Source organism: Neophocaena asiaeorientalis, unplaced genomic scaffold (assembly GCF_003031525.2).
Source record: "Neophocaena asiaeorientalis asiaeorientalis breed wild unplaced genomic scaffold, Neophocaena_asiaeorientalis_V1.1 scaffold217, whole genome shotgun sequence".
Classification (NCBI taxonomy): Eukaryota; Metazoa; Chordata; class Mammalia; order Artiodactyla; family Phocoenidae; genus Neophocaena; species Neophocaena asiaeorientalis.
This window is the reverse complement of record NW_020172293.1, coordinates 1,780,573-1,796,538: the sequence shown is the minus strand read 5'-3', so window position 1 is coordinate 1,796,538 and position 15,966 is coordinate 1,780,573. Positions and strand designations below refer to the sequence as shown.

The 15,966-nt window shown below is 37.3% G+C and overlaps 1 protein-coding gene across 1 annotated transcript in view; it reads left to right on the top strand.

Moving 5' to 3' along the window:
• GPR158 (G protein-coupled receptor 158) overlaps positions 1-15,966 on the top strand; it is a 300,753-nt gene that overhangs the window by 274,879 nt on the left and 9,908 nt on the right. Inside the window, exons 7-8 of the mRNA XM_024766198.1 lie at positions 168-406; positions 13,470-13,608. Coding sequence (XP_024621966.1) covers positions 168-406; positions 13,470-13,608 — 378 coding nt within the window. The remainder of the gene's footprint in view (positions 1-167; positions 407-13,469; positions 13,609-15,966) is intronic.

Below are 15,966 nucleotides of genomic sequence, written 5' to 3'. Positions count from 1 at the left end.
GAAATTCAGTCAAAGTATAGGCAACACTGTTGTTTGTTTTTTATGTTAAAACTCTGCCTAAGTAGGTTTGGGTGGGTTTAAATTTCACCTAGAAAAATGAGATAATTTAGAATTTTACTTTCTGGTTGTTAGGTTCGCCTTCAAATTTTGATGTCTTGCTTTTCCAGGGTTTTGAAGGTGTTTCTTTCACGAACAGCCCAACGGATTCCATACATGACCGGTGGACGGGTCATGAGGATGCTGGCAGTAATACTCCTGGTAGTGTTTTGGTTTCTCATTGGCTGGACTTCATCTGTTTGCCAGAATTTGGAAAGGCAGATTTCACTCATTGGCCAAGGGCAAACATCAGATCACCTCATCTTCAATATGTGCCTCGTTGAGCGCTGGGATTACATGACAGCAGTTGGTATGTGATCACTTGCTTTGTGCAGTTTTATCCTTTGCCCACTAGCATTAAAATGGACTTCGTTAGAAGCCTTGCCAAGCCCTTTCACAAACCCTAAAGGAATTTCACCTAATACGGTTTTGGTGAAACAATATTATGAAAAGATAATAATGACATGCGGAATGCAAACTTTTTCTGAGAGTTTCCATCTTTTTCAAAGGTGTGTAGCTTTGTTCAGAAAATGTAATCAAGAAGGAGAAATACAGTCGGTAAAGGCAACTTCTTTGTACAGAGAGACTTTCTGCTTTCCGTCCTATCAGTGTGTCCCTATTTGGCTAACAGAAGCTGTTCTCTTGACTTATTTCTTTAGCTGGGAGGAAAAAGGAAACGTACTGGTATTTTTTTATATAGTTTTGGTCCTATGATATATCAGACTTGGTATCTAGAGCACTCTGGGCAAAATTTCTAATTTATCTTTCCTCTAAAGATAATTTATTGGGAATTCTCTGGAGGTCCAGTATTATACAAACACAAAGCCATGCTCCTTGGAGATAGTAAATTATGTGACTGAGAAGCTGGAGAACTTGGAAGAATCCCATGATGAGTTGGGCCAAAAACAGATTATTTTTCTGGTAGCTCAGTTTTTTGAAAAATGAGGAAGAGAAAAATCCATAGGAATTTTTCTGTTGTTAATATTGGGCTATTTTAAACTAAGCCTCCCAAAATACAAAAACCCTTTATTATTTTGTTGTCATTCCCCTCAGTCAACCAGGGACAAATCTTAATTTTATTTGGCAAAAATAAACCCATGAATTTAATTCCCATTTTCTGTCTCCCCCATATTTGGCAATTGTTCATTGAATGTTCACATTTACTATTTTGCTAGAAGCTAATGTGTATTTAGTTTACAATTTAAATGGAATAATATTTTTCTGGACAAGATATTTTAGGAATCTTATAGGCCTGATATCTGTAATAATAAAGCAATGTGGGTACATAAAGGGGATTGTTATAATATATAAAGTCAATCATCATTATTTTGATCAATATCAAAGAAGATATCAGTAGTTTCGTATCAGGAGATATCAATATCAGTATCAGAAGATAAAGCATAGAACTAAGATAAGAAGCAATTCCAATTCTGACTTTAGTCTGGATATGAAAATTAAACAAATTGTATAGATATAAAATTTCTACTTAATAGAAACCTATAACATTATTTTACGTTCTTCAATCCAAGTTAACCAAACTAGGGAAAATCATTTCCCAATATTACTATGAAGAAAAGCCCATTATATTTCTTTTATGTTTTACAAAGAGTATAATACTCAAATTCATAATGAGGCATCATTGGGTAGGCAATGAGCAAGCGGAAATGAGCCCAAGAATTTGCACTTGTAACAGGTTCCAAGGCAACGCTTTTGCTCCCGGTCCTGAAACTGCACTTTGAGAAGCACTGCTCTAAGTCTTTCTCCATTCTAATGATTCCAACTCCACAATCCCTGAATTGGGTGGTGGGGGGGGTGAGGTGGCGGGGGGTGGGTATGTGTGTGTGTGTGTATCTCCTAAAAGTAATCTATTAATAGATTGAATTTATTGATTTATCACATCACATTCTGGTTCTCCAGATTCCTTTAACAGGTTTTTAAGACTCCCATCTCCCCCAAAATGCCCTAACTGTAAAAAAAAAAACAAAGACTCACAATAAATGTAGCCATCCAGCATTATTTACAATGTATTTCAGCATTACCCTCTTTTCCAGTTAGGCATTTCCTTCATGCTTCACACAATTCCCACCCACCTCCACCACTGTTCCTATCAAAGGAAGTGTTCTCTATACCTCTTTACACTATTCTAAACTTTACCATGCCTCAAAGAGCTTCTCTTTTATAAAGATTCCTGGGTTCAGGTCCGAGTCGTTGTCTTCCTTTATTGAACTACCATTGTACCGAGAGTCTTTACCACCTAATTTTGCTTTTTAATGATTTTTAACAATTCTCACTTATCTATGTAAACCAATAGTAAACTACCTGATGAAAGGAATAAGGCCTTTATAGATTTTATATCTCCCGTAAAGTGTTCAACACCTTACTAGAGACATTATAGGTATTCAGTGGATCTTGTTTATCATATAAAATTCTTATATATAAAGAAAGTTTATGTAAAATAAATTGCAGGTTACTGTCAGTGATGTGTTCCTACTCATTTCTATATAGAAATCACAGATGTGACCTTCTTTAGAGTGTAAAATACTGGAAAATAAAAGACTAATGATAGGGTGCAGAGATCAAGAGGTAAGAAGTTAAATGTTTGGTAGTGGTGTTTTTGCTATCTTCCAGTCATTGTTTTTGTCCTATAAACTACAGCAACACCTTAGTTTCAAAAATTACACTTTTCTTGCAGTAACACAATTCTGTAAAGAAAAGTCAAGACACGTGATTTAACAACAGGAACAAATATTTGAAATTAGGACCATCTTGAAAACTCAGAGACATGTGGTTGCTATAAACTTTCTTTCACATTGCCCTACAGCGATTTCATTTATTTCTCTTTTTGCATGTGGTATTAGATATTCCATATTTAACCTCTCTTAATTTAATGTTTGCTAATGTGTAACATATGCCTCTTTTCAGTCCTCTTTATATATTTCTATAAGTACCATGTTTACCATTAGATATTTTTATATCCAGGCTGTTATTCAAGCATAAATTCATGTATCTTCAGTCAGCCAGAAAGAAACATGTACTGAAAGCTAAATTATTCCCCGTTTCCTAAACAGAAATGTTTCTATGCAGGGAGAAGGATGTGGAGAGGCTGGAGATAGGTTTTACCTTAAAGTTGTTGTGAAAAATCTTTGTCAAGAAGCTTACTGTCAGAAGTCAATTTAGAAAAAAAAGGAAAAGTGATGGTTAATTTATTGATAAACGTGTTCTGGATCACCTTTACCTGTCAGAAACAATCTATTTTTTTTTAATGCAAAATAAAGAACCATTTGAAAGAGTGTGATACTAGTTTTCCCACTGAAGTAGAACTCCAGTTAGAAATATGGGTCATAAATTTAAAGAATGGGCCCTTTCTATTTTTGCTTACTGCATGGGTCTGTTCAGACCTGCCCAGGTAGGTGCTTTTTCCTACCACAGGTGTTTCAGAAGGAGGAATCAGGTATAGAAAACTACTTGGAAAAATCTCTCAACCTCTATGAGCCTCAGTTTCTTCTTTGAGGAAATATCTGAAAACATAGGAAATATTTCAAAACATAGAAATGGAAGAAAAATGACTTTCAGAATCCTATTATTATTTATGTCTGTTTATAATTCTCAGTAATCATTGTTTGTCCTATATTTTTAAAAATGTGAAGTAAACTTTAATGGAAAGCAAATAAAGTATTTCTAAACATTGCGACTGGGAAAGACAGGTGAACATTGGCCAGGGTGAGAAACACTTTACAGGCCCAGTAGTCTGTTTTTTTAAAAAAAGATTTTATTTTATCTCTTGGAAAGAGAACCTCAAAATTTGGATGTTCCAGAATATTTCTAGATCAGATTAGAATTCCTGGAAAAACTTAAGCTGCCATACTTCTTTGAAAATCATCTACATCTGTAATAAAGATAATACCGCAGTACTTACCCTAGTCATCTTTATATGACTCAGCACTTCTCTAAGCGTGTTTCAGTATCTTATCTGTAGCTCACTGAAGGCGAAAGGAAGGATTCACCCATCTGTTCACTCTCTTTCCTCTCCCAACCTAGTAGCTAGCTATCTGTTCTTCACAACATCGCCTGGATGGTCACCCTATATCCCTAGCACCTAACAAAGTATCTGTCAGTTGTAGGCTCTCGAGAAATATTTGCTGAATGAACAGAGAAGGAACTCAGTTCCCTTTATTGTGTAATATTTTCTATGGTCAGGGTTAGACCAGTGTGAGGAGACACATTAAAGCTAAAAATCCAGGAGTTACACAATTGTACCCAAATCAATTTTAACGGTAAAGTGTATTTCAGATTGGGGAAGGTGTTTTTGAGCAAATTATGTAAACTAAAATGACAGTCCCCAGCCCTTTTATGAAATTTGACCTCTGACTTATCCAAACTATCCAGTCAAAATAAGAGCTTGGTACAAATTTGGCATGACAAATCAGAATTATAATTTTTAAAATACTGCATAGTGCATTTACAGATATTGAAGTAGAATAAAACTGATTTGCTTTTGATAAAAATTTTTATTATTTCACCATTCTCCTAGAGCTGTGTAAAGAATAAAGGAGTTGGGATGGGCAAACATTCCCCTAAATTAATGGAGAAAGCAAATAACTATCCCAAATCATACTCATTTTGAAAAAAGTTGGTAGTAGGATTATGAGATTTTTTTTCTGAATCTGTGTATGCCAGTTAGTCAATTGGTAGTCAGTTATTCATGTTCAGGATTTTTCACAATAGCAATCAAATTTATCATGGTTAAAAAGTTAAAACTTCATTACCCTGTGAGTTTCCTAGTTGGTTGGTACAAACTGACAAATGATTAGAACTGACTTCTCATGTCTGAATTACCTTCCTAATGTCACAAGACCACATCTTTACACCTAGATTTAGAGCTTGCGGCCAAGGTCCTCCAATATATAGCTTCCAAGTGTGGAATACATAAATTCGATAGCAGAGGTGGTAACACAGTGGAGTTCATTCTTCCGTATACTTAGTTGGTTAGCTGTCAATTTCTGACTACATGTTCAGAACACAGACAACATACTGAACCAGCACCGGTGACCAAGGTAAGTTAGAGTAAGTGGGCAGATGCTTACCTTGCCTACGAGAAAAAGCAACAGTGCTGCAAAAAGTTGACTGCTGAGGGATGGCAACCTCAAGGACATTTAGAATTTCTGTTCCATGGCTAAATCTCTGGGTCAAACTTTAGTTCAGATCTAGGCAAGCACTGAAATGTTTTCTTGATTTCTTCCAGAAGTTAGGTGGCGATAATCTAATGTGATTAAAAGTGGACATAATTGAGAATAAAGCTGTTTTGCTGCCTTCCTTAACCAGCACAAGAAGATACACAAAAAGCTCGATCCAGGCTTCTCTTTATCTTCTACTATTATCTGTATCTTTCTGTATCCCTGATATGGCCTAGCTCTTCTCAACTGCATTTACATGATCTAATAACTATCCCCCGACAAGGACTGTTTTCTAAATTAGGATCTTCCCCCATCTCTTCCTGGTTGTGAAAAGTCCACCAGTATATGAGATATCTCATGGTTCTGAAAACCCCTTAGAGCTTGACATCCCTTGCTTTATGTTTTATTCACCAAGTTTACAAAAAGACATAGAGAGAAATCTAAGCAGTGATTAAACAGGTGTGATAAGCTTGGGTTCACATACTCCATTTGGGAATTTTAAAAGATTTGGTTGCTTTCAGAGAATTCCAACATTGATTTCCTTACTGTTCAAAAGTACTCATTTATTTCCATGAAATTTCACATGGAATGTTTTCACCACAGAAAATATAATCTTTTCTCTTCTTCATTAACATGCTATTCTTTGTTCTCCTCTTTCCTGGTATAATATTTTAAACACAAAAACCAGACAATGTGTTCAGTAATTTAATTAGTTGTACACCAGTGTTTAGAAGGAACTGAGAATACAGTAACTCTTACTGAGTTATATAGGGAAATTCTAAAATAGCAATTGTTTCTAAGGATTAAGATACTTAATCACCCCAGAAGATTAGGCTATGTTGTGACAGGTGAAATGTGATATAAGCACCCTTTAATGAGTATTGGGGGAAATAGATTAGACGACTTCTCCATCTGACTTAGATTAATGTTCATGATTTAGGATCATTTACATACATCTTTTTTTATTCTAATGTACCATATGCCTTAATCCATGCTGCATCATTGGGGACCATTTTTAAAATGTATTTTTAATTTTTCAATCAAAGGATAAAAGCTTGACCACATTGACAGGCTTGGGCTATGTCATGAGAAACTCACACACACTTTCTGAAGGTCTTGCTTGAGTGTTTTTAGAATGAGTCAAGTGGAGGTTATTTTCCTTTTTTATCTATATACTACATCTTCTGAAAAATATTTTACTTCTTTGAGGAGTATTTATTTGATGCTAAAGGTCTGAGAGAAAGGAGAAATTAATTGATTTTTGTTCCTTAATTTTATCCTTACAGTGCCATTTTTCTTTCTGGAAGTGAAAGGAATTTTGTGATGGGGTAAGGGCTGTCTTGGGACAGTAACCCCCATTACAGTCATTCTAAAACCACTTAAGCTAGCCCTTCAAAAGTACAGTGAGTTTCTAGTGATGTCGCCCAAGCAAAGGCAATTCTCAATGCCATCAGTCTTCCATAAAGGATTAAAATTTTAAAATCCCGGACCGGGACACGAACTCGCGTCCCCTGCATCGGCAGGTGGACCCTCAACCACTGCGCCAACAGGGAAGCCCTAAAATACATATTTAAAGTGGTAACAAATAACCCCAATTCCAACTCCTACCTCAAACAACACACAGGCAAGTGGCAGGGAGAGAGAAATGGAAGGGATATTCCTGGGAGACCCAGCCTGCTGCCCTGACCTTGACCTGTGCCCTCAGGAGCCCTGATCTCATCCTGTCCCTCTCTTCTTGCATTCATGACCTTTAATGTGTGTCCATAAGCTTGGAAGAACCTTGGGTTCACTACATTTCTGTCACCCCACCTCAAACTTTAAAGATCTTAAACACATATGCCAGAGAGAAGGGAAAGTACACTTCCTGTCCCTTCCCCAGTCCCGTGGAGCTTGTGAAATACTTGACCCCACGTCTAGAGCTCTGTGAAAGGGAGCAGTAAAGAAAACCCAACCTGCAAATGTACTCAGGGCAGTTCTGCCTAGAGCTCCCGGCAGTGAGTGGGGAAGAGGATAGGACAGTTAGGTTGCTGTATGAACTTTAAAGTTTGTTTGATTAACAAGTGTTCTTTAGTATCGGCACACAGTGTCTCTGACCCAAACTTGAAATTTCAGCATTCAGAACTCTGCCCCAGTCATTTAAAAAATTTTTTTACATCTTTATTTGAGTAGAATTGCTTTAAAATGGTGTGTTAGTTTCTGCTTTATAACAAAGTGAATCAGTTATACATATACATATATACCCATATCACTTCACGGTGATGGTGGCCTCGTAGAATGAGTTTGGGAGTGTTCCTCCCTCTGCTGTATTTTGGAAGAGTTTGGGAAGGATAGGTGTGAGCTCTTCTCTAAATGTTTGATAGAATTCGACGGTGAAGCCATCTGGTCCTGGCTTTTGTTTGTTGGAAGATTTTTAATCACAGTTTCAATTTCAGTGCTTGTGATTGGTCTGTTCATATTTTCTATTCCTTCCTGATTCAGTCTTGGCAGGTTGTGCATTTCTAAGAAGTTGTCCATTTCTTCCAGGTTGTCCATTTTATTGGCATATAGTTGCTTGTAGTAATCTCTCATGATCTTTTGTATTTCTGCAATGTCAGTTGTTACTTCTCCTTTTTCATTTCTAATTCTATTGATTTGAGTCTTCTCCCATTTTTTCTTGATGAGTCTGGCTAATGGTTTATCAATTTTGTTTATCTTCTCAAAGAACCAGCTTTTAGTTTTATTGATCTTTGCTATCATTTCCTTCATTTCTTTTTCATTTATTTCTGACCAGTTCCTTATGATTTCTTTCCTTCTGCTAACTTTGGGGTGCTCTCCTCCGCGGCTCCGAAGCTTCCCCCCTCCGCCACCCGCAGTCTCTGCCCGCGAAGGGGCTTCCTAGCGTGTGGACACTTTTCCTCCTTCACCCCTCACACCTCCCACTGGTGCAGGTCCCCTCCCTATCCTTTTGTCTCTGTTTATTCTGTTTTCTTTTGCCCTACCCAGGTACGTGGGGACTTTCTTGCCTTTTGGGAGGTCTGAGGTCTTCTGCCAGCGTTCAGTAGGTGTTCTGTAGGAGTTGTTCCACGTGTAGATGTATTTCTGATGTATTTGTGGGGAGGAAGGTGACCTCCGCGTCTTACTCTTCTGCCATCTTCCCCCGAATTCATCCCCAGTCATTTTTAAAGGAACCAAATGTAGATAATGTACAAAATGCATTAAGCAGAGCCCCTGGCACATTCAACAGATGTTAGCTATGAAGTCAGACGAAATAAGGGACAAAAAGTACTTTTGAGTAGAATTCTTTTAACTACCACTGGCTAATTCTAATTAGTATATTAGTTGTTTAAAACACAAACAATTGATGCTTGGAAAAATGTTTATTTTCTTCAGTAGGGTAAAAATACTTCCAAGGATTTTGTCCACCTCTGTTAGTAATAAAGCAAAAGAAAGTCTCAGTCGAAGGATGTAATTTAGGGAACCCTGGTCAGGAACCAGGAGACCTGGGATCCAGTCCCTGTTCTGCTGTCTTCACTATGAGTCAGCAGGGATGGAGCTAGCTTCTCCATGGGCGTATCCTACGGCCCAGCTCTGCCCATCCCTGTGATTTGCTGCTCCCAGGAGCTGAGAAGGGAACAGACATTCTGGTCCCCGGTGTCCTAGTTGTGAAATACATTGCAACATCCATCTTCTCCATGCTTCTCAGGTGAACAAACTGACTTCACCACAACCAGGATAACTGCAGCTCACCAAGCAGCACTTTCACGGCCACATCCACACACTGAAAAATGTACCCGCAGACCACGTGGTCTCACAAAGTCACTTCACCCTTTAAGATTCTACCAGGAGTATCATTCTCATGGTTTTCATCATTGTACGTCTCATAACTGTCTTTATTTTAACCAAAGAAAAGGCAGAAAGCCTCTAGAGTATCAAGGCTTCTGTTTGAAGTCAAACCCTGGAATGATAGAATTTGAGCTGTTCTCAAGCATTACTGAAGTTCTTTGACTTAGTACTTAACCATAACTTCTATGCAGCCCACCATACTATTAGAATAAAAACAGAGTAAGTTTACTTTGACCATAAATTTTCTAAGTGGATAGGATTTAGAGAAAAATAGAAGACGAAATTAAAAGACACGCTTGGAAAATGAAACCTAAATGCTTCTTGTATGTATTTATTTGTGCCATGTAAACTAATTTTTAAACAGGCTAAGAGGCATAAAATGTTATTAAATACAAAATGCCTTTGCAACATGGCAAAGCAGAAGACCACAGCTTGAGAGACATTTGTACTTTGATGTTGTCTTTCTCTCAGCCCCTGTGGGTGTTCTAAGATAACAGATCTGGGACATCTTCAGTGGCAAAGAACTGATATTCTCACTTCTTTGCCTGACCCAGGCCTTTGGAAAGATAACTTGAAATTATTTTCATTGTGGCATATTAATTTTTTAAAAGCTATGGTAGTTAACTTTTGACTAAGTGTCATTCCTTATAGATTAAAAATAGAATACCTCAGTTTTCTGAAAGCCCTATTTGAATCTTTGAATATGAATGCAATTTCCTTTTTAACTGTACCCATGCCTCCCATCAAAATCATTTACCACCAGAAATTATTTTTTAAAGCAGAAGCACAGCACATATTTCAACTCCCATGTGATAACACTGCAAAATTTGGTAACATCTGCATATTTTCTTTACTAATTGCAGTGTTAGTCTGAAGTTAATTATATTTTTTTCAGCCAGAGCATATTGTTTGATATTGCTTATGAAGTGATTTTAATGTTCAGCTTAGCTGTTAGGAGGAATCTTATTTTGTCTTATATTTTTAGAGGCAGTTCTCCATTGTAGCACACTAATTCACCTGATAACTACTTTTCTTTAAAAAAAATCTTCAGTATAACGTTATATGAAAACACTGCAATAGGAGGCAGGGGATAGTGTTTTCATAATTCAGCTACATGTGAATCCTTCACTTACAGTATATTTTTGTACTAGCATTGTTTAATAATATATTTTCGTTCTGAAGAACCTAGGGGCAGGGCAGGAATAAAGACGCAGATGTAGAGAATGGACTTGAGGACATGGGGAGGGGGAAGGGTAAGCTGGGACAAAGTGAGAGAGTGGCATGGACATGTATACACTACCAAATGTAAAACAGATAGCTAGTGGGAAGCAGCCGCATAGCACGGGGAGATCAGCTCGGTGCTCTGTGACCACCTAGAGGGGTGGGATAGGGAGGGTGGGAGGGAGACACAAGAGGGAGGAGATATAGGGATATATGTATATGTAGCTGATTCACTTTGTTATAAAGCAGAAACTAACACACCATGGTAAAGCAATTATACTCCAATAAAGATGTTAAAAAAATAATATTTTTGCATTCATCATTCTTGTGTGCCAAGCACAGTACCACACACCTAGCAGTCTGGCAGTAAGTAGCAATTGCCCCTATTAGGCATAATGCCAGTATGATCTTCAGATCATGTGTACAGATGTTAGATTGATCTAGACATCCATCAGTGTTAGATGGAGTGGTAAGGTAACAGAAAGCCTACATCTCTAATGACGTGAAACTGATATCATTTATATTCATTCAATTCAACAAATATTTATTAACTCTTATCCATGTGTGATCAGTACTGTTGCTATCATCTATGTGGGCAAAGCCAGAAAAAATAAATGAAAGACTCAATTCTTGCCCTGAAGAAGATCATCACAGTCGGGGCTCAAGACTCCATGAACAATTTTCTCCCAATTAGATATTGTGTGGCATTATTAGTCTCTGCATTGTGTAGTATACATAGTTAAAAATTGTAAGAGATTAGAGGAAGGAAACTTCAGTGTAAGTTAGAATCATTTCAGGTGGCCTTGTGATGGAGGGGGGACCTGAATCAGACATTGAAAAATTGGTTAATGTTTAGAAATGTGGATGAGAGGAGATGTCGTATGTGAGCTATAGCATGAACAAAGACTCAGAAGCAAGAAGAATCTTTGGAGTGTTCAGAGGACGGTGAGTCTTCCTGGGTCAGCTCAGAGTTCGTGATGGGGAGCTTTGGGAGACTGTGTTGGATGCATAACATGAGGTCATAGAGGGCAAGGAGTAAAACAGTAGTGAGCTACTGAAGATTTCTAAATGAAGATGCATGCAGCTCCTCACAAAAGGCTAATGTGAGGGCCAGAGACTAGGCAAGAAGTCAGAGTCTAAGAAATATACAGGCACAAAAGAATAAGGCCAAGCAATGGGACAGCTAACAGGAAGCCTGGGTGGCAAGAAAGTCTTGAAACTTTCTTGCAAGAAAGTCATCAAAGTCTTGAAACTTGAGATATGTCTGTCCTAGCAGGAACCCCTGTAGTCTTCCTTTGGGAGCAGGAATTATTTCAGGGTCCTAAGTGGGTGTGAGTGAATCTTCTAATGGAAATACGAATCAGTTAACCCAAATGGAGTGGCAGAGATTTGGACAAATCCTGATATGATCAAAGTGGAGCTTCAGAAAAATGAACTTGTCACTGTTATGAAGAATGAATTAATAAAGGGTGAATCCAGGTTTAGATGGGACAGTTGATAAATAATTGTAACAAATAAGGAGTAAACTGGTAGGAACTTGGGCAAGGATTATAATTGTGGACATTGAGAGAAGTGATACACATGAAAAGTAACTCAGGGTAGAAATGTGTCAGTGAAAGGTGGCACTGAGATTTCAAACCTGAGTGAAGAGGCAATAGTAGTAGTATGGACAAAAGTACAAGCCTTAGGAAAGAAAATTATACACGAACACGTCAGTATTTCCTGACCCAGTAGAGCTCGGCTAGAAAGAACATTCAGAGACATGGCCAGTGGCCAACCTACAGAATAATTGGGACCTCCACTCTAATCTCATGGAGACCTTTGAGTGAGGTTCATTTTCCCTTTAACTTCTGACCACATCAGGGTTTTAGAGTAACTCTTGACAGATGTGTTTACTTAAGGGATTTTCAATGAGTAGGGCACTGCTTATTGTTTAAATATGGTAGAAATATGCTGAAACTTTGGCAGGTAAAACACCTGGGCATATGGGACTGGAAATCAGTGTTTCAGTATAGAAGTTGGTTACCCCTAGGTAATGCATTTGGTGAAATGTTTTCTCCAGATTAGAGCTTTCTTTTTGTTAATTAGATATCATCTTCCCATGAGGTCATGTCACTAAGACAGATAAAATGGATGGTAACAGTTACTGCTCAGAATGAATTAAAATAACAACATTCAGTTTGAAAAAAAAAAAGTCTAAGGAGATGTTTAACAATAAGAACCAATTATTTAACATCTGTTTTTATTTATTTATTTATCTGACATCTACTCTGTCAGAAACTCTTAAGTGCTTTATAGCCATGATTCGATTTCATTAGCAAATAATCCCATGAAATACGTACTTTTATTATCCTCATTTTCCAGGTAAGGAGACTGTGACCAGAGAGGTTAAATTGCCTCAGATTATGCAAAGTTAATTAGGGATCCAGCTAGAATTCCCCATCAGGTCTAGTGTGACTCTGAAGCCCTATCCTTAACTGCTACACTACGCTTGTCTCTTCTGGCTTGAGCAAGCAAACGAGGTAATTGTGAATTTCACTAAGCCTTTAGCATATACCCTCCAAAGATGTGATGTCTGTCATGTGTGAAGAAATAATGGTTCAATTATAAACTATGCCACTGAATGTTTAGCAGCCTATTTTCTCACATTTCTGGCAATGGAGGTCTTTATGTATTGAACCAGACTCAATGCAGTAAGAATTTAAATTTCTAGGAGTTGCATGTAAACACATTATAAACTTTTGTTGCCTTGAGGGCTTTATTGTGACCCAGATGCTCTATGAACAGCTTAAACTTAGGTTGGGAATGTGGAAAATTATTTTACAATTGTTTTAGGAAAAAGCCAGGTATTAGCGCACACGCACACACACACACACACACACACACACACACACACAAAATCTGAGATGCCAAACACTATTTAAAAATTATTTTAATTAAAAAAAACACAAAGTGTACCTGTGAAAAAATCCTCTATACACTGAATAAAAATTTTAAATAAATACATGGCATAAGTATTCATATATGAACATTTTGTCTGCATCTATTTCTACGTGTTTCTATCCTAGACACAAAATGCATGCTAAAGAGCTTAAATTTTACTTCCTTCTTCACCTGTAAAACTAACAGAGAATTGTTTGTTTGTTCTTCTCACAGCTGAATTTTTATTCCTCCTATGGGGTGTTTATCTCTGCTACGCGGTGCGAACGGTCCCATCAGCTTTTCACGAGCCGCGCTATATGGCTGTTGCAGTTCACAATGAGCTCATTATCTCCGCTATATTCCATACAATTAGGCAAGTGATCTGCAGAGCCACTCAACAACTGTTTTATTTTTCTGATGTGTTGCAGTTTAATTTAATAGCAAAATTGGATAAGATACACAATGGAAAGATGTAGGAAGGATAGTGTTTTATAAGTTGACTAATTTCTTTGTCACAGAAATGGCAGATGAATCGTTTTGTTTTTTTTTTAAACTCTGCTGTTCTTAGTTCCTTCTGATGAGTTGTTTATCGCCTTCATTTATTTGGAAGGGTAACTCAATGTTATTGTATTGTGTTAAACCACTTATGGGGATGTCATTAGGTATATTGTTTATGATACATAATACTGTTTGTTCTGAAGATATAAAGCAATACATGCATACATTATAAAATAGATACAGGTAAATTGTCTATGTTTTCATTCATGTTTATTATGCTGGTTTATACTTTCAAAACTTTAACACTCAGATAACTTATGTATGTGAAATCTGTTGAATTCAGAACCAAAAAACCACTCCAAGTTGATGACTGGATTTTTGTGTGCAGTGGGGTTCTTTCACCATTACACTGTAGTGATGACTTTCTGTGGTAAGAAAATATGGCCTGGCCCTCCGTTTCTTATTATTCCATGTATCTCCATAACCAATGAGTACAAAGGAGGAAAAAAGTGGCTTATGATAAGTGAACAAAATGAAATATGTTTGACTTACCTCAACAAGAACAACAACCAAACAACAACCAAAAAGGAATCCTATAGCCTGAAAAGCAACAAAAAGATGTCATTTAATTGCTCGACATATATTAAAAGTTAGGACACACTTAAGAATGTAATTAGAAATTTTGAATATTAGTCTTGGCCCGCAGTGGAAAGATAGAGATGAATAATAGGGTGGAAAGGTGTGGATCTGCGGAAGTTTTGCAGGATGTTTATCACCTCTCACTTTAGTCAATAATCATAAAATGGCATCTTGCACTTCTAGGAATAGATGATGCCAAAGAGCAGTTGGGGCTCAGGCATAATCTACACTTTTTAAACTCTTAAAGTAAGAGAAAGAGGTATTTATGATCTGACAACCCTGGAAATTCCATCAGAGCCGGCCAGGAATCAAGGGAATTTGCCCCCTTGCTGTGTCTTGCCCTCTCTCAAGAGAGAGAAAAGAGAGAAAGAGTAGAAGAGGGAGGAAAGATGAGATGCAGAATATGAAATCATAAATAAGCAAAGAAAAGGATGCTTTCTCTAGTTCCACTCAGACTAGAGCTCAAGGATATGAGTGAGGATGCCCTGGTCTAAAATGCCGTGAGCACCAGAGGGCACTTTGTCATGGTGCCAGAGCTCCAGAGCCTTCACATTTCTTCCAACCCCTCTCCCCAAAAAAGCTGCATCATTTTTGTTGTTTGTTTTCAGAACATCAAACACATATGTTTCAAGATCTAACAAACATGCTTATCTAGAACCATTGATAAGTTAAATGTTATATTAACAAACCAACTAGAGAGTTATAAGCATGTAAGAAGGCTTATCACATGGACTTCCCTGGTTGTCCAGTGGTTAAGACTCCACGCTCCCAATGTAGGGGGCCCGGGATTCGACCCCTGGTCAAGGAACTAAGATCCCACATGCTGCACAGCGCAGCCAATAAATAAATAAATAAAACAGTGGCTATGTAAATCAGCCATATTCAGTAAAAAATAAAAATTGAAAAAAAAGGCTTATCACAGATGAGTTTAAATGTCTTCTACTGTCAGAATGTAACTGTCATGCAGAGTTTCCCACTTGTGCCCTAAAATTAACTGTTATGTTTCTTAGAACCAAATTAATTGCCCAAGAAATTAAATCTGTTCAACACAGTTGCCAAAATTGATCTATATCTTTTCAACCTGTTCAATTTTACTCTGTTCAATTTCCATCATTTAATGTGTTTTTTCAATAGATTTTCAACTCTCAGCTGGCCCAAGTCCTTTCAGAAGTAGGCAAGGTAAATGATTTTTAAATGAACTTTAAAAAAATTCTTAATAGTAAGGCAATAGATGGTTATTTCAAAAAAAATCATAAAGTGATAAAGAGAAAATAAACTCCCTAATCCAACCACCCAAAGATAAGCACTATTAACATATTAGTAAATCACTGTTAGATGTTTTTATATGCATGTGTATTTATGACACATTACATTTGATAGCTCCCTTCTAGGAATGTCACAGTGAAGCTAGCATACCAAGAAGTCCTGCTGTACAGATACCTGTTTAACTTTGTTTAACCAATATTTTCCAAATGTAACCGACCATGGAATCCCCCCAACCCTTACATCTGATAACAGCAGCCACGCTTCAGAAAACACTGTTTTATCACTGAACGAGGGTGATAGGAAATATGTTAAATACTTGTTGAAAATA